Here is a 20,038-nt window from a genome sequence, read left to right as displayed (position 1 = left end):
CAGTAGTCAGTTGAACAATATAGTAATCGTTAGTAATGGAAATTCGATAAATATGTTAACTTATATGGAACGGCTCATCAAAAACTTGTTTACGTTAGACTTGAAGACAACAATATTGTAGTCAACTGGAAAGCAGGAAAACAGAAGAAAATTCCACAGGCGTGCAGTTCTAAGAAAGAAGCTTTGTTCATGGAATCTACGCTTAGGTTTAGGCACAGATAAAGAGCGGGGGAAATTAGTGGTAGTGTTTTCTGCTAGATGGGTGTTTCTTGTGAAAGTTTGGTGAGGGAGGACCAGAGATTGGAGCTCAGGCGAGCACTTTTCATGAAAATAACGATAAAGCAGAGACAAACTCGCAACATCTCTTCTGTGAGAAAGAGGTTGCAGGGAAGAGAAAAGGACATCCCCTACGAGGCTACGAAGTCTATTTTGAACTCTATCAAGGCAGGATAAGTCCTTTCTAGTAGCTCCTGCTCAAATGTGACAACAGCCCTCCATCCTAAGACATACCTGGCTCTTATATAGATAGAGAATTGCATCTTATTATAAACTCTATTTCCTATTTGGTCTTATGAAACTTTTACATCTGGTTGAGATTACTTTATAAGTATTAACTTTTTAATATTTATAATGTACTTTAGATTTACCATCTTGGATTATCTTGGTAAACTTAATTGCAATTCTTATTATTAGGAAAATCTTTGTAACCCGTGTTCAGCCAGAAATTTGGCTGTTAAGGGGTCAAAGTTCAACGATTTGACCTTTGAGAATTCTACCAAACTCCTCCACCAATTTTGGGTCTAAACATTTGAAATTTTAGATATAGGTTCCTTGGATATGGACCTAACTTTATAACTTGATTTGAGCCCAAAACAATAAATGATAATAAAGGTCATAATAGGGGTCAAAGTTAAAACAAATTGAACTTTTTTTTTTTTGCTCAACATACACCTCCAAACACCCGGGCAACGCTGGACTAAAATGCTAGCTATAAGGGGTCATAATAGAGGTCAAGCTTCCTCTTATATAGGGGGGGGGAGGTTTAAAAGTTGTAGCATGTCTTGGAGGTACTTTTTTTTTTTTTTTTTTTTTTACATAGGCATCACCACATTATCAAGGCCCAGAGGCCATTCAAGGATAAGGGTTAAAGAGTGTACAGTAGAAATTGGACAATATAGTAATCATTAGTAATGAAAATTTGGTAAATTTGATAACTTATATGGAACGGCTCATCAAGAACTTATTTACTTTAGACTTGAACACAACCATATTGTAGTCAGCCGGAAAGCAGGAAAACCGAAGACAATTCCACAGGCATGCAGTTCTAAGAAAGAAGCTTTGTTCATGGAATCTACGTTTAGGTTTAGGTACAGATAAAGAGTGGGGGAAATTATTGATAGTGTTTACAGCTAGACGAGTGTTTCTTGTGAAAGTTTGGCGAGGGGGGACCATAGATTGAAGCTCAGTCGAACACTTTCCATGAAAATAACGATACATCAGAGAAAAACTTGCAACATCTCTTCTGTGAGATAGAGGTTGCAAGGAGGAGAAAAGGACATCTCCTATGAGGCTACGAAGTCTATTTTGAACTCTATCAAGGAAGGACAAGTCCTTTCTAGCAGCTCCTGCCCAGATGTGGCAACAGTATTCCATCCTTGGACGTACCTGGCTCTTATATAGATAGAGAATAGCATCAGCAGTGAGATATCTACCGGATCGATAGAAAGATCCCACCATTTTTCCAGCGGCCTTGGCAACAGATTTGATGTACGTGTTCCATTTAAGATCAGGAGTAATGGTCAAGCCCAGAAGCTTGTCAAAACTTGAGGCCTCCTGAAGACGAGAGCCATTCATTTCAATTGATGCCAAATGTGGATTAGAATGTTGATGATGTAAAGAGAGAAGCTTGGTTTTAGATGCATTAAAAGTAACCAGCCACTCCTTTCCCCATTGTACTACGTGCTCAAGATCAGAGGAGAGAGAATTGGAGAGAACTTGGTCGTTTACTGTCTTAGATGTGGTACCATAAATGGTAGTGTCGTCAGCATAAATGTCTACAAATAATGTAAGGATGTGATTTGGAAGATCATTAATGTAGATCAGGAAAAGAGTTGGGCCCAGGATGGATCCCTGAGGGACACCGGCATTAATACTGTGAGCTTCTGATTTTTGCCCCTCAACTACTACTCTTATAAACCTATCAGAGAGAAATGATTTAATAATTGAGAAGACTTTTCCAGCTATACCATAGCTAGCGATCTTATGAAATAAACCTTTATGCCATACCCTATCAAAGGCTTTAGATATGTCAAGAGCAATTGCCCTAGAAAGATTGCCACCGTCGAGAGATTTGCTAATCCTATGCGATATAACTGTAAGCACATCTGCTGTAGATCTAGCAGAACGGAAACCATATTGAGTGTCACTAAGAAGGTTATTTTTGTTGAGATGGTTGATTACTTCTGTATTTAACACAGATTCTAGCAACTTACTCATGATGCACAGGAGACTTATTGGCCTGTACTGAGAGGGGGATGAGCGATCACCTGAATTCTTAAATACAGGGCATACTGATGAGATTTTTCAGGGAGATGGGAAACTATTCTCCTTAAGACAACGTTTAAACAGTTTTGTAAGGTAAATTATCTTGCCTTTGCTAACATTTATTTGTTGTATTTTTAAATTACTTCAATCTCAAAACGGGTTTTTCCTACATGAAATGGAAAATCCGGTTTGAAGGTGAAAATAACCTATAACATAAATCTCACCTGTCTGTTTAAATGCATGTATGTATGTATATCTAGAAATGTATAAAATGGAAAAACCCGGTTTGAGGGCGGAAGTAATCTATTCTATAAAAGCGAGAATGTGTGTGTTTGTGTGTGTGTTTGTGTGTGTGTGTGTGTGTGTGTGCACTTTTTTGTACGAGAAACACCCATCTAGCAGAAAACACTATCACTAATTCCCCCCACTCTTTATCTGTGCCTAAACCTAAACGTAGATTCCATGAACAAAGTTTCTTTCTTAGAACTGCACGCCTGTGGAACCGTCTTCCAGCTGACTACAATATGGTTGTCTTCAAGTCCAATCTAAACAAGTTTCAGCTAGACGGGTATTTATCGTGAAAGATTGGCGAGGAGGAACCAGAGATTGGAGCTCAGACTAGCACTTGCCATGGAAGTAACGATAAAACAAAGACAGGCTTGCAACGTCTCTTTTGTGGGAGAGAGGTTACAGGGAAGAGAAAAAGGCATCCCCCACTAGGCTATGAAGTCTATTTTGTACTCTGTCTGGCAGGATAGGCTGTTTTTACCATTAAAATTTGTTTTAATGTTAAGGACCACTCTTTTTGCTAAAATTTAGTATAATTACGTCTTGACCCCCCCCCCTCCCCCGCTATTTTTCATACAATCCTTAGCATTAAAATTTTGGTATTTTTTTTTACGACCTGCGACCTGCCTAAGCTTAGTATAAACACCACCAACCACCCCATGTTAAGAACGGCTTTCTTTCTGAATAAACACCCCCAACCTCCCCATGTTAAGTTATGTCTAGAAATGTATAAAATGGAAAAACCCGGTTTGAGGGCGGAAGTAATCTATTCTATAAAAGTGAGAATGTGTGTGTGTGTGTGTGTGTGTGTTTGTGTGCACTTTTTTGTACAAGAAACACCCGTCTAGCAGAAAACACTATCAATAATTCTCCCCACTCTTTATCTATGCCTAAACTTCCAGCTGACTACAATATGGTTGTCTTCAAGTCCAATGTAAACAAGTTCTTGATAAGCCGTTCCCCTAAAGTTAACAAATTTACTGAATTTCCATTACTGACAATTACTATATTGTCCAATTGACTACTGTATGCTCTTTAACCCTTATCCTTATTTCTTAGAACTTTTTAATTTTTTCCCTTCATCATAATTTCTACAATTTATGAAACTGAACACGTAGCAAACGAAGCTCCCTGGTGGCAGGAGTGCCAGGGACATCCAGAAAGCAGGTTTGATCGATGCGGCCAAAACCCGTCATATCAGACAATTGCTATTCAGCTGGACACTCCCCTTTCTATGGGTAGCTGGTCTCCCCACCCTCCCCGGACATCTTGGGGAAAGAAACAAATACACAGAAACTGGCTTGCAGCCAAAGTTAAGTGCGTGATTTCATTCCCCTATCGCGTGATATTTGACCTCATTAAATTTACACACCTGTGTCACTTACCTTTTTAATCGTTTAATTTCAACCATCCTGACTTCCTCTTCCCTCGAAGCGTCATGGTAAGTTATTAGGCTCTCTCTTTTCACCCTCGCCTCAAGGCTTTGGGTTCGAGCCTACCAAAACTTTTTTTTCCCCTACACACACACACAGGGTAATGCCAGGCACCCCCGCTAGTCTATAACATAAATCTCACTTGTCTGTTTAAATGCATGTATGTATGTTTGCATGTATGTCTTGCAAAAACATTCACAAAATCAGTATTGTTTTGAGGCTCGACCTTTTGGACAACAAATATTGAAAAATTGGTTAAAAACATTAATTCCTTCACACTCAAATAGCCACTTTTCTGGTTTGGTGATGGGCGTAACAGCAAAGACGTCACTTTATTTTCCACGTTCTTTTCCTCCTTAGCAGTACGGGTTCGAGCCTGCCTACCTACTACAACTTTTTTTTATTTTTTTTTTCTCAATACACACCTCCAAACACCTGGGCAATGCCGGGCACCCAGGCTAGTAATATAGAAACATCAAGTTTTTATGTCGCACAGTGCATTGTGCAGAAGCATATGCACGTGTTGGATTGTCAACGGTAGCGGAGGCCGGATGTACTCGATGGGGTCACAGGTTAAAGCCGTTGACATCGCAGGTGCATCGGGGAACTCGAGACCGATATAAACAAAGTGGGTAGCCTGTCAGAGGCAGAAGGAGAAAAAAAACAGACGCGCTCGGTTGTTGGGGTACCGCTTGATTGTTCACCGACAACCGCCGCCCTCTCTATTCCATGTCGTTGCTAAGTTTCTCATTGCTACACGCGAACAATTGATTTTAGTAGTCGCAGCATTTTGGAAAAAAATGAAAACATTTATTTTTCTACAAGTTGTTTCGCATCTGTTTTTGGCCGGAGAGCGCTGGGAATGCATCACTTATTGAAATCGAGATAATGTTGACTACAAAAACAAAAAGGAGTTCAGAATAGAGTTTTATTTACAAACAGAAATCGATCGAAATTAAAACGAAATAATCACACTACTTAATAGACTGAAGCTAAAATTTCACTTATTTTTAGTTATATTAAAAAATAATAAAATAAACAACATTAACTGTTTTATATTACCGTTTTGATAGGACTAGTGTTCTCATCTTGAGGGATATTTGTGCAACGTTTCGGTCGGGTTGGCCTTAAAATTTGGAGGAGAGATAATTAGAGTTGTCTTCCCTTTGTAAAAAAGTTTTTTTTTTTTTTTTTTTTTTACACATGTGAAAAAAAAATAAACAACAACTCCAAGAATACGAAAATATCTACCGAGCTAGTAACTTTTCTCTTTTCTTTTCCAAGGAAAAAAACCAACATGGCTGACAAGAGTCGAAGGACAATCAGACCAAAACGTTGCACAAATAACAAAAAAAACACGCAAGATGAGAATAATAGTCTGATCAAAACAAGTAATAGAAACAAATCAGCCCTATCTCAAAAAGTCAGAACTGTATTAACCGTTTTATTTATTTGAAAAGTACCTACATAGAATAAGACAGAGTTTTTTTTTTTTAAACTATTCTAGGTACTCATGAGCATCAAAGACCCGAAGAATTACAGAGCATAATACAGGTCTTTATATTTGTAACTACAATCGCGGAGGTGAACCTAATGTAAAAAAAAAATACCCAATTTAATAAGCAAATGTACTGTAATAATTGAATTTAACTTGAAAATATTACTAAACAAAAACAATTGAATTTAACTTGAAAATATTACTAAACAAAAACAATTGAATTTAACTTGAAAATATTACTAAACAAAAACAATTGAATTTAACTTGAAAATATTACTAAACAAAAACAATTGAATTTAACTTGAAAATATTACTAAACAAAAACAATTGAATTTAACTTGAAAATATTACTAAACAAAAACAATTGAATTTAACTTGAAAATATTACTAAACAAAAACAATTGAATTTAACTTGAAAATATTACTAAACAAAAACAATTGAATTTAACTTGAAAATATTACTAAACAAAAACAATTGAATTTAACTTGAAAATATTACTAAACAAAAACAATTGAATTTAACTTGAAAATATTACTAAACAAAAAAATTGAATTTAACTTGAAAATATTGCTAAACAAAAAAAATTGAATTTAACTTGACAATATTACTAAACAAAACAACAAAAAAAAATATAGTGCAATAACAGATGCACCGACCTGTCTGTATTTTATGATGTTTGTGAAGTTTATTTATGTTTTTATTAAATTTTCCCCCAAACAAGGCACATTGCCACTTTGGTGTAGGGGGCTACTATGAGACGCAACAACTACTGGGGCACTATGTAGTGATTTGGGCAGCAAGATGTCAGTTCACGTTACACTTAAACTTCTGCACGTCAGTACAGTTGGGGAAGCAGTGCCCTGGAATGGAATTCCAAAGTCTAGCGGTTCTAGGGAAGAAACTACTGGAGTAGAAAGATCTTTTACATCTAGGGATCTCTACAGTGTGGGGGTGGGATTTTGCAGCCTGTCGGGTCTGTCAAGGGTGTCTACGTCGTGGGGGCACAAGTGCTTGCAGTTCGTTAAAGCATTCACCATTAAAATACTTGTAGAAAAGGCAGAGGGATGCAACGTTTCATCAATGGGACAGAGGCTGGAGCTTAGATGCCAGTTCAGGGCCGATCAGATTTGCGACTCTTTTGAACCTTGTCAAGGAGCGAGAGACTAGTAGCTGATTCACCAGCCCAAATAGGACAGCAATACCCCATACATGGGCGAATGGTTGCCTTATAGAGGTACAGGATACTTTCGGGTGTTAGTAGTTTTCTAGCACGGTAGAGAGAGCCCACCTTCCTTGCAGCGACCCTGGCAATGCCCTCAATGTAATTGTTTCAACTCATGTTTGCTGTGAACGTTAGACTCAAACACATTAAAAAACGGAAATATTGAAAACAAAGTTATAGTGTACGTACGCATTATGTTATAAAGTTCTCATAAAATAAAAGGAAAATAAACAAGACATTAAAAAAAAAACAAAGATATTGAAAAACAAATAAAACTATTGTACATACTTGTGATGTCAAAATTTTCATTAAAAAAATCAATTTGATCAAGTAAATTTTTTTTTTTTACAAAGGAAAATCAAATTTTAATAATATCAAATGTATTGTGGTCCTCTTGCCTTTTTCTGTGACATGGTGAGGGCGCTAGGGGAGATATCTCCATCACCGCTTAAAGACGGTGAAAATTTGACGAGATTATTAAAAAAAATAAAAATAAAAAATAAATTTTTTTTTTCACGTATTTTACAGAGCATTTATGTGCCTTCTAAATCCCTTTTTCATTTTGTCAATCAAAGGTGCCCCCCCCCTTCTCATCTACGCGAATATCCAAGATGGCCGCGATACGATCAATCTCATTGAAATTTGACTTTTTAATGAGAACTTTATTCCATAACGGGTACGTATACTATAACTTTTTCTTTTTTTTTTTTTTTTTTTTTTAAATATTTTCATTTTTGAATATCGTTGGTAAACTGCACAGCACCTTTATTTTTATTTTAATTTTTTTTTTTTTTACAATTAAGTCACCAGTAATCGCTAGTAATGGAGATCTCATAAAGTGCCTTACTTAAGGGGACGGTTCATCAGGAATTTGTTTATGTTGGACTTGAAAACATCCAAGGCCCGGAAGCCACTCAGGGATGAGGGTTATTGTAAGTACAATACGTTAGTGTGCATATTTAAAGTGTCTACTTAAGAGGGCGGTTCATTAGGAATTTGTTTACGTTGGACTTGAAGACATCCAAGTTGTAGTCAGGTGGGAAACAGGCAAATGGAAGAGAGTTCCACAGGCATGCACTTCTAAGAAAAAAGCTTTGTTCATGAAATCTACGTTTAGGTTTAGGCACAGATAAAGAGTGGGGGAAATTATTGACAGTGGTTTCAGCTAGACAGGTGTTTATCGTGAAAGATTGGCAAGGGGGGAGCAGAGATTGGAGCTCAGACGAGCACTTGCCATGGAAATAACGATAAAACAATGACAGGCTTGCAACGTCTCTTTTGTGGGAGAGAGGTTGCAGGGAAGAGAAAAGGGCATCCCTCACTAAGACACAAAGTCTATTTTGTACTCTGTCAAGGCAGGATAGGCTGTTTTTAGCAGCTCCTGCCCAGATGTACAGCAGTACTCCATCCTTGGACGTACTTGGATTTTATATAGATAGAGAATTTTTTTTTTTTTTTTTTTTTTACAAAGGCATCACCACATTATCAAGGCCCAGAGTTGTATTAGTAGTGAGATATCTTCTAGAGCGGTAAAAGAATCCTACCATTTTTCCAGCAACCTTGGCAACAGATTTGATGTACATGTTCCATTTCAGATCAGGAGTAAAGGTCAATCCCAGAAGCTTGTCAAAATATGGAGCCTCCCCAAAATAAGAGCCATCCATTTCAATTGATGCCAGATGGGGATCAGAGTGTTGATGATGTAAAGATAGAAGCTTGATTTTAGATGCATTAAAAGTAACCAGTCACCTCTTCCCTCATTGTACTACCACGCGCTCAAGACCAGAGGAGAGAGAATCAGAGAGAACTTTATCATTTACGGCCTTTGATGTGTTGCCATCGATGGTCGTGTCGTCAGCATAAACGAGTGATTTAAGTATGTGTTTTGGGAGATCATAGATGTAGATCAGGAAAAGAGTTGGGCCCAGGATGGATCCTTGAGAGACTCAAGCATTAATATTGTGGGCCTCTGATTTTTGTCCATCGACCACTATTCTTATGAGCCTACCAGAGAGAAATGATTTAATAATTGAGAAAACATTTCCAGTTATACCGTAGCTAGAAATCTTGTGAAGTAGGCCCTTATGCCAAACCTTATCGAAGGCCTTTGATATGCCAAGAGCAATTGCCCTAGAAAAGAAGCCTTTGTCGAGAGATTCACTAATTGCCGTCATAAGTACCAATTTGAATAAGCACCAAGATTTTTTTTTCTTTTGGTACTTAGACGCTTATGTTACCGTGCTGCAATAATAACTTTTATTTAGAAAGTCATTCTTAACATGGGGAGGGTGTTTTGTAGCTATTCTGTAACTTTCACCTAACAATTTAACAAAAAGGGTCAATGCCTAGAAGGATTTTCGAGGATGCTGAAAACGAATGCAGCATTTAAAAGTGGCACAGAGAAATAGTTTTCACGATATGAAGAACTCACTTTTCTATATAAATTTAACGTAAAATGAACACCCATTTTCAGGCTACCTAGTGATAATTTTTTTTCTTTGTATTTTTTGGGCTGCCTAAAATTTAATTTTTTTACGACAAACATGTGCGCTTGCGTGTACACAAATGGTCACCACTGATAACATAAGGAATGACATTGCTTTATATCTGGAAAACTACTTGTTTGCGGAAAAATTTAATGCAGTATCCGTTTTCAGCATGCCCGAAAACTTATAAAAGTCGTCATTTTATAAGTGATTTTTAAGTTGGAAAGTAAGCAAAAATTTACAAAAAAAAAAAAAAAAAAAAAAAAAAGCCTTCAAACATTAAAAAAATATATCATTAGATGGCCAGAAAGTGGGTGCCCATTTTACGTTAAATCGATATAGAAAAGTGATCCCCACTTTTTTGAAAAAAAAAAAAAGAAAAAAAGTAATTTCTTCATATCATGAAAACTATTTCTCTGCACCACTTTTAAATGTTATATTCGTTTTCAGCATACCCGAAAACCTATAAAAGTCGTCATTGTAAAGGATTTTTTTTGGGGGGGGGGAGTTGGAAAGAATCTTGACTTCAATGAAAAAAAAGGGTAATCTCCAAAAATACCGTTAGGGCTTACAACATGGCCGCCAGAAGAGTCACGTGATCCGGTAGGTGTATCAGAATTTTAGGCGGAATTTTTGACACCCCCAACAAAAAACTGCGAATAAAATATATAAAACTCGTAATTTCTGTTTTTAAAGTGGGTTGTCAATTTTCTTTATGAAATATACTTCCAAAATAAACTATTTCTCTGCACCACTTTTAAATGTTATATTCGTTTTCAGCATACCCGAAAACCTCAACAAGTCGTCATTGTAAAGGATTTTTGTTTGTTTTTTTTTTGGGGGGGGGGGTTGGAAAGAATCTTGACTTCAATGAAAAAAAAGATAATCGTAAAACTTGAAGGATCCTCATCGGTATTCCCCAATGAGAGTGCCTCTGGCGATTGGCAATAAACTAACCTCTTCGCAAAGCCTGGGAGGGTGAGCATTCTAGAACTGCACAGACAGAAGTAAAACTCCTATCGAAAAACCACCGGGGACTGATATTAGTTTATTTTTGGGGGCCCAGGCAGGATGTGCCAGGAAAAGTTGGATTTAACTTGCAAATATTATTTAAAATAAAAATAAAAATAACACGGTAACATAAGTAAATAAGCACACCCCTCTTTTTTCAGAATAATTCGGTTACATTACCCGACTACTTGTTTGCGGAAAATTTTACTGTAGTATTCGTTTTCAGCATACCTCAAAACCTATACAAATCGTCATTGTAAAGGTTTTTTGCTATTTTTTTACGACCTACCCCAGCGTAGTATCAACATTCCTAACCTCTCCATGTTAAGAATGGCTTTCGGAATAAACACTCCCCTCAACCTCGAAAGCCATTCTTAACATGGGGAGGTTCGGAGTGTTTATACTTTGCGCTCCTCCGCTCCGGCGCTCTCCGCTGGGGCAGGTCGTAAAAAAAAAAAATAAATAAATAAATAAGTTTTTTTTTTTTTTTTTTTAGTTGGAAAGAGTGCACTTACTAATCCGCGCTATTTTTTAAATAGTATTTTCAAGTTTTATGATATCTGTTTTTGGTGGACCTGAACGAGCCCCCCCCCCTCACTCTAATTTTGTTTGTTTTTTTTCTGTTTGTTTTTTGGCAATTTTTTCTGTGGGTTAGTATTGATCCGATACTAATTAACCAGAATATTAAAAAAAAATAAATAAATAAATAAATAAATATTAAAGTTTCGACATTTGAAAGGGGTGCTTACTTTTTAATTACAACGTTATAGTAAATCGATCCCCCATTTTGTAAACACGGAAAGGAATTGTTGCCCTTCACGTCCATCCTGTTTTTGTTTTTGTTTTTTTTATTAACTTGTAAGACAGAACAGCTACAAAACACCCTCCCCTCCTCATGTTAAGAATAGCTTTTTAAATGATAACATTATTTCAGCACGGATCGTGCATTCGTGTGCACTAATACCGACTTACCTGCAAAAAGTTGCTTTTTAGGGGTATTACGTCCAATCTCCCCTTGTTAAGAACGGCTTTCGGAATAAACACCCTTTGCAGGTAAGACTGACCAAAATAGATATCGTAAAACTTAAATTTATCTTGCAAATACTATTTGGGGGGGGGGTACTTCTACAGTTTATCGCGTCAAACTCTCTGCTGAACACGGTAAGTTTAGGAAAATGAGTTAAAAAATAAAAAACTAGATCACATACTGTTAAAAATCCACCGAATATATGTCAGCCTATGTCAGGGTAACACATATTGAGCTAGTTTCTAACAGTATTTTGTATATTTTTTTTTATTTTTAACTCCTTTTCCCAAACATACCGTGTAAAAGAGAGAGTCGGGCGCCATTTTTAATTTTCCCATACATCGGTAAACACTGTATGTTTTTCGAACTGAATAAACATGTTACATTATATAAAAACACTAAAAATAATAATCCAGTTTGGTAGAAAAGTAATTATCTTGCCTTTGATAACATTTATTTGTTATATATTTGTTTTTTGACAACTTTTTCGAATCTATGTGTACAGTAATACAAACCTGAGGTTTTTTATTAAATTGTTAGGTGACTGTACGGAATAGTTACAAAACGCCTTCCTCTCCCCATTTTAAGAACGACTTTCGGAATGTCCCTCCCCAATCTCTCCATGTTAAGAACGGCTTTCTAGATTGGGAGGTGTTTTCTTTTTCAGAAAGCCGTTCTTATCAGGGAGAGATTGTAGGTGTTAATACCACAGTGGGGCAGCTTGTAAAATAAAAAAAAATATTTTTGGAAGAAATTTCCAAGTTAAATTGAATTTTTATCATATCTTGTGCTTATTTAATTATTGGGTGAAAGTACAGATTAGTTAACATGCTCCTCTCTACATTAAGAATGGCTTTCTTAACTTTTAAGGTAACGATTTCTTAAGTTAAAGTGCAGATTAGGTACAAAACACCCTCTCCTCCTCATGTTAAGAATGGCTTTTTAAATTATAACGTTATTATTTCAGCACGGATCAATAAGTGCATGAGTACTTTTTTTTTTTTTTTTTTTTTAAATAGCACGGTAACATAAGTGCATAAGACCCCCCCCCTTTAAAAAAGAAAGAAAAGAATAATTCGGTTACGATACCTGATCTGCTCCGAAGGGTGCGATGTTGGCCCTGAATATCCCCCCACCGAGGGCGATCGTGCATACGATTAAAAAGACCGTAATTGAACAGTTTTCGTCCGAAATACTGGGTGATGATGGGGTGACAGGTAGGATGGTCTTGTTGGCGATTTCTTTTTCGAAAGCGCAGGAGAATTTGCCGAACGACAAAGTCGTCAGCAACGAATAACCAAGCCCATAGAGCAGGAAGGCTAAGACGAGGGTCTTGAACCGCCCGAGGGTCGCATCGGCGAGCAGACCCCCGAACAAGGAAGTAATAAAAGAAACCCCCAGGAAGATGAACGAGACGAAGGCCGCGTGGACATTACTCCAGACGAACGGGGAGTCCTTGAGGAAAAGGACGAAATTCCCGATCAAACTGTAGAAAGCGATCGTTTCACAGATTTCAACAAGGAGGATGATTGCGCATGAAGTCCGTATTTTCCATTTCGGGGTTTCGTGGTTCTCAATTAAAATCGCCGATGGGGGTCTCCGAGCTGTCCTGGCCGAATACTGATGGTATTGTCTATCGTTGTTTAACAGCGGCTGATTTTCGGCCATCGTCTTTTTTAATTTTAAAACCTAAAAAACAAAACAAACTCGAATGATGTGCTCAGTGCGGTCGAGCGAAAACAATAACATACGCCATTTTGTCTTTTTGAAACTGTCACATGTTATCGAGGTTCAGCCAAATTGCGGAATGACAGAAACGGAACACGAAACTCTTAAATATTAATTTTTTTTCTGGTTTTATTTTTAAGAGGAAATTACCAAGAAATACTTTCATTTTTAAAATAAATAAAAATAGATATTATAAATAGACATCCTTTAAAACAAATAAATGAATAAATAATAAATAGTTAAAATAAGCATCCGCTTTTGATATATATATATATATATATATATATATATATATATATATATATATATATATATATATATATATATATATATATATATATCCATTTATCTAGTGTTTCCTTTTCAGATTAAATATGTTTTTAACTCATTTCAAAGTGTTTTTTAACATATTTTATTAACTGTTTGCTCATATATATATATATATATATATATATATATATATATATATATATATATATATATATATATATATGTATATATATATATATATATATATATATATATATATATATATATATATATAATCAAAATCGGATGCATATTTTATTTATTTTATTTTATTTATATATATATATACTCGGGGTTTTTTTTATATTCAAAAGTAATGGACTAATGAATTCAACGAGGTTGTTAGATAGTGCTCAATAAAAAGAGCTGATAATACTTGTTTATTGTTATATAAACATGCTCACATCCCGCTGCTACAAATAGCCACTTGTTTCAATCAAACAACAGATATCATCAGGCAGCGACTTGACTATTCAAAAGTTCAATGAATAATTATTCATTGAACTTTTGAATAGTCAAGTCGCTGCCTGATGATATCTGTTGTTTGATTGAAACAAGTGGCTATTTGTAGCAGCGGGATGTGAGCATGTTTATATAACAATAAACAAGTATATATATATATATATATATATATATATATATATAGATGTATATGTATATCTTATTTAATCAAAAGAGGCTGCTTCTTATATATATATATATATATATATAGAGAGAGAGAGAGAGAGAGACAGACAGACAGACAGACAGACAGAGGGAGAGAAAGAAAGAGAGAGAGAGAGAGAGAGAGAAAGAAGGAACAAGTTATGTGTTCATCAACGTTTCGTCTTCATTGTAAGACTTCTTCTTGAGGAATTCATTCCAGAAGAAGTCTTGCAATAAGGACGAAACGTTGATGAATACATAACTAAGTTTGTTTCTTTTTTATGCCTTTATCTCGTCGGGATATTATTTTCATTTTTATCATGATGATGATGATCATCATCAGAAGTGCACGCCTGTGGAACTCTGTTTTGGTTGCCTGTTTCCCACCTGACTACAAACTGGATGTCTTCAAGTCCAATGTAAACAAATTCCTGATGAACCGCCTCCTTAAGTAAGACACTTTATCAAGTCTCTAACACTTGCGCGAGCCTTTTCTAGTCTCACACAAAAACACGCGTTCACATTTCAAGCTACATTACTTGTCATATACATACGCGCCCACGCCCACACACATACATATATCCACGTTCGCGTACATACACTCACATTCATGTATACACACACACACACACACGCTAACGTACGTACATACACGCACACAAGGACAACGTCACTTCCCCTTTCAAAGGAAATCCACACATGCGCAAAAGACCACTGGAAACAAGTATAAAAGCAAGAGCAATAAGCGGCTTCTTCCTTTTAGGACCAGCTTTCGAGCTGGGCGGTCTACAGACTGACAGCGTGCCTTTTCGGCACACGCGTACCTCACACCACTTGCTACTATGTGGGTCAAAAAAGCCAACAAACAGTACGTACACTTTATACGCTTTCTATCTCCATAAGCTGGATTGACATTCTCACTCTATCTCCCCTTCGGCTTTGGTCCATCAAAACAGACATGTGAGCGACTCTCTACTGAGCTTAACCCTCTCTTTCTACAGGCCGGCTTGCCACTTTGCGTTTCTCTGTTGCATTCCCCTTTCCTTCCACGCGCGTAGTCGTCAACGGCTGAATGAACACTTGTACACCCAAGGCTTTCATTTCTCAACAGAAAATAAACGACATGTTTATTTTATTCCAGCATTTGAGTTCTTTGTTTCCTTCATTCAATTCGTTTCATTATTTTTTTCTTGTAGCGAGTTAGGGTATTTATATATCCTGGTCCGAAACACACTAACGTATTGTACACGCAATAACCCTTATCCCCGAGTGGCTTACGGGCCTTGATAAGTGGTGACTTCCTTGTAAGAAAAAAAAAAATAATAATAATATATATGTATATATATATGGGTGATTACAGAAACATGTATGCACATATGTACCTATCAATGTTTGTATAAACAGATTTAATATATATATATATATATATATATATATTATTATTATTATTATTATTATTATTGTTATTTACTATACTTAATACTTACGGACACTAGTGTTTCATCCTTTCGGGAATCATCAGTGCAGGGTGTCACGATTAACGCCAGTCGAGAAATTTAAATCCCTGCAACAGAAGTCATGCCTGGCTCCATTAGCAAGGACCTGAACCATTCAGCTACAGTTAATCGTGAGAGATATAGTTGAAATTTAAACATTAACTCTTATTAAATGTTTTTAACGTCAGTCAGAGTGATCTAATCATATATATATATAAACGACATTATTTCTGCATCAACCTTGGTACCCTCGAATGGGTCCCGATTTCGAAGCTCGCTAGAATGAGCAACTCTGATGAGTCATAGACAGCGAAACACGTATCAGTGGATAATTATATTTGAAAAATATTATATATGCTGCTCCTGGAGTACGAAATTGGTCAAAGGATAAATTATTCCCAACTCGCATTTAGGTAAAAACGCACTTTCATGTGAATAATTGAATAATTGAATTCATTCAAAACGTATCACAAAAACAAAAACAAACAAAAATAAATAGCACACACACACACACACACACACACACACACATACACATATATCTGTAGAAATATATTTACTTACAATATATACCAATCCTTATTTAAGAAGCTCAATGCAATTACAGAGCAATATAGTGAATAAATGACAAAAATTTATATTCCAAAATTCATGATGTTGACCATCTTATAATTTATTCCTTTAATTCAGTTGACTTTTACTATTCTTGACAGTATCTGTTTCATCGCACAAAATCAATCACTTAATTATTATATCAATACGTGAATCTATTATGCCCTAAACTCATCAGAAGAAACAGCAATCAATCCGTCAAAAGGAAATAAAGTGTAATTTGACATGATTAAAATCCGAATAATGGAAGAGAAGCTGCAAATACCTTTAATATGTTTCCATTACGCCATTTTGAATGGAATATAGTTTTTTGTCATACATATTGGGAAGTGATATACAAATTATCATTAGCGTATGAAGCGATGCTCTTTGTGTAAACAAATTGAGCTTAGGTATTTTTTATTTTTTTATTTTTTTATTACAATTTCACCCCAAACAAGGCAAATTGCCACTTTGGTGTAGGGGGCTACTATCAGGGGCAACAACTACTGGGGTACTATGTAGGGATTTGGGCAGCAAGATGTCGGTTCACGTTACACTTGAACTTCTGCACGTCAGTACTGTTGGGGAAGCAGGGACCTGGAATGGAATTCCAGAGTCTAACGGTTCTGGGGAAGAAACTATTGGAGTAAAAAGATCTTTTACATCTAGGGATCTCTACAGTGTGGGGGTGGGATTTAGCAGCCTGTCGGGTTTGTCGAGGGTGCTCACGTCGTGGGGGCACAAGTGATTGCAGTTCGTCAGAGCATTCACCACTAAAATACTTGTAGAAAAGGCAGAGGGATGCAACATTTCGTCGATGGGACAGAGGCTGAAGCTTAGATGCCAGTTCAGGGCCTATCAGGTTTGCGACTCTCTTTTGAACCTTGTCAAGGAGCGAGAGACTAGTAGCAGATGCACCAGCCCAGATGTGGCAGCAATACTCCATACATGGGCGAATGGTGGCCTTATAGAGGTACAGGATACTTTCGAGTGTTCGTAGTTTTCTAGTACGGTAGAGAGAGCCCACCTTTCTTGCAGCGGCCCTGGCAATGCCCTCAATGTAATTGTTCCAACTCATGTTTCCTGTGAACGTTAGGCCAAGCAGTTTGAAAGATGGACTCTCAGATAAAGAGTCGTTGGCCATTGCTATGGGTGGTAGAGAGGGTTTCTTGTAATTATTGAATGAAACTAGTTTAGTCTTGGCAGCATTGAATGTGACCAACCACTTTTGTCCCCATTCCACTACAGGTATTTGGACAATATTAAAACATTGTTAATTCACTGGCCGCATAGCAGCAGCCATATAGCGCCATGATTAGAAGCTCCAACTGTCATTTGGGCGATCAGGTTTCGATCTTGGCTTGAGGCAATTGCTTGTCTAGCCACACTGATGAAATAAGAATAGAGTAAAAGCATATCTTATTTTTAATACTTTTGCATGCAAAATCCGATCCCGCATTTTGTTAATTCCTACCCTCTGATGAGAAGGAAAGTATTTCTTCGAAACCTCGCGGATTAAGGACTATCCACTTACCAAGTGTTTCCTTTTCAGATAAAATATGTTTTTAACTTATTTCAAAGTGTTTTTCAACACGTTTTATCAACTGTTTCTCGTATATATATATATATATATATATATATATATATATATATATATATATATATATATGTATATACATATATATATATATAACTACTTCATTTATTCACATAAATTTAGTATACGAAAGTATAGATTTATGCGTAAACTTTAAGTATTTACTTCAAAAGTGCTCAATACGTAGGTAGAGCTAGTTAGTAATTTATAAAATATATATGGCGATTAAGCTACACTGAATATTCTGCGTTTCATCCAACTATAGGATTCGTCAGGCTTATGCGCGAATTCTCTAGTTGCTTCTTGTTTTTATATATGTTGAGGATTTCTAGTTAGTCAATCAGCTTTCTAATGTAATTATACCGAGTTCGTGAGATTCAGTAAATTTTCATATACCAATGAGTTTTAGGCCAAAATGGTTGACTTAAAGGGTAAGCTACAAAATGATCTAATTTTATAATTGAGCATTAATATACTGTGTAAGAAAAAAACAAGACTTCAAAACAAAGTGCTGGTGGCAACAGAAAGTGTATTTCAATTTACATTACAATTGTTTCCAATTTAAAAATTTTCAAACGACATAATGCTGGAAATTGTCGAACTGGACATGGGAACAATTGTAACGTAAATTGAAATACAATTTTTTTGCTTACACTATATATGTTTTTACTTGTTTTACATTAAGATTAAGATGTCGCTACACATTCATGAACATGTTTCGGTCAGACAGTTACTAATAACTAGAGACCTCTTCAGGCGATATTACTTATACAAAAGCAGATCTTGCGCTACTTGGGTATTGAGCACTCTTGCATTGACCGCGTTAAAACTTCATTGGTTATTTTGCCTCTGTAAAATATTAACTTGGATACCTTTTCTTTTTATAAATAAATAAAATATACACAATTTTCAAATAAATAAATGAACATATACACCCTTTTTAAATAATAAAAAAAAAATAGAGTCCTTTTTTAAAAAAAAAAATGTATTTTTTGTATAAAAGGTATATCATGTAAAAAATGTAGGCACTTCTACAGAATTGGGACGAGATTTTGTAGTCGATAAATGGAGTTTTCAGATAAAAACAATGGTTTTAACTGATTTTTTTTTTTGGCAAGTTACAATGGTAGCTTCCAAATTATGCAGTCGAAATTACCTGAATATTACTGAATTATTAAAAAAAAAAAACTTTAATCGTGGTAGCAGGTGAAAAATTTCCGCCATCTTGTTGAAATCAAAACGGAAAATTATTTCCCTTTTGAACTCTTCTGTGTCTTACGATCATTTTCCATCAAATTCTATTTTTTATTTTCTTCAATAAATAATTTTCTACCTCATCGATTTTCGTAATTTTTGGATATAATCGTCTTCAAAATACGAGGAATACATAGACACCATTGTTTTCATGTGAAATTCAGTATTACGATTACCGAAATTTCGTTCCAATAGTGTAGAAGCGCTCAAGGTAGAATTTTGAAAAATTTCGTTTCGTTTTCCCGTTTCGTTTATTCACCTACTTTTATTTATTGCTGTGAAACTTATGACTCGAACGACTAAATGAAAAAAAAAAAAAACGAAATAAATGAATTTTTTTTTTTCAATTAAAATAAATTTATTCTGAAATAAATCTAAGAAAAAAAATTCGAAATCAAATTATTTTGGAACTTTTTCAGTTCAATTCTTAATTGTTAAAAATATTATTTAAAAATGTAAATCGTTACGTTTCGTTTTCCGTTTTATTTAATCAACCTTACTTTCAGGAAATATCAGACGATCATATTTATAGTTTAAGATCCGTCCACACCACATCACTATGTGCTTGTCGTATTATCGGTCACGCTGCATCTTTAATATCATTTTGATCTGTCGGTCACGCAGACTTAATCGACTAATCATCTTTTTTTTTTTAATTCAAAATTTTTTTTTATTTTTTGTAAATTTTTACGACGTACCCCCAGCGTATTATAACCACCCCCAACCTCCCCATGTTAAGAACGGCTTTCGAGGTTGGGAGGGTTATTCCGAAAGCCGTTCTTAACATGGAGAGGTTGGAGGGGTGTTTATTCCGAAAGCCGTTCTTAACATGGGGAGGTTGGGGGTGTTTATACTACGCTGGGGCAGGTTGTAAAAAAATACATTTTTTTTCCTCCCCACGAGGA

General features: G+C 35.8%; 1 protein-coding gene across 1 annotated transcript in view; it reads right to left on the bottom strand.

Moving 5' to 3' along the window:
* LOC145271113 (solute carrier family 15 member 4-like) overlaps positions 1 to 13,321 on the bottom strand; it is an 83,884-nt gene extending 70,563 nt beyond the window's left edge. Inside the window, exon 1 of the mRNA XM_080126654.1 lies at positions 12,600 to 13,321. Within this exon, the coding sequence (XP_079982780.1) occupies positions 12,600 to 13,178 (579 nt within the window). The 5' untranslated portion in view covers positions 13,179 to 13,321. The remainder of the gene's footprint in view (positions 1 to 12,599) is intronic.
* Between the last annotated feature and the right edge of the window lie 6,717 nt (positions 13,322 to 20,038).

This window comes from Euprymna scolopes, chromosome 46, assembly GCF_053919585.1.
Source record: "Euprymna scolopes isolate OS-2025 chromosome 46, ASM5391958v1, whole genome shotgun sequence".
NCBI lineage: Eukaryota > Metazoa > Mollusca > Cephalopoda > Sepiida > Sepiolidae > Euprymna > Euprymna scolopes.
This window is presented reverse-complemented; position numbering and strand designations above follow the sequence as displayed.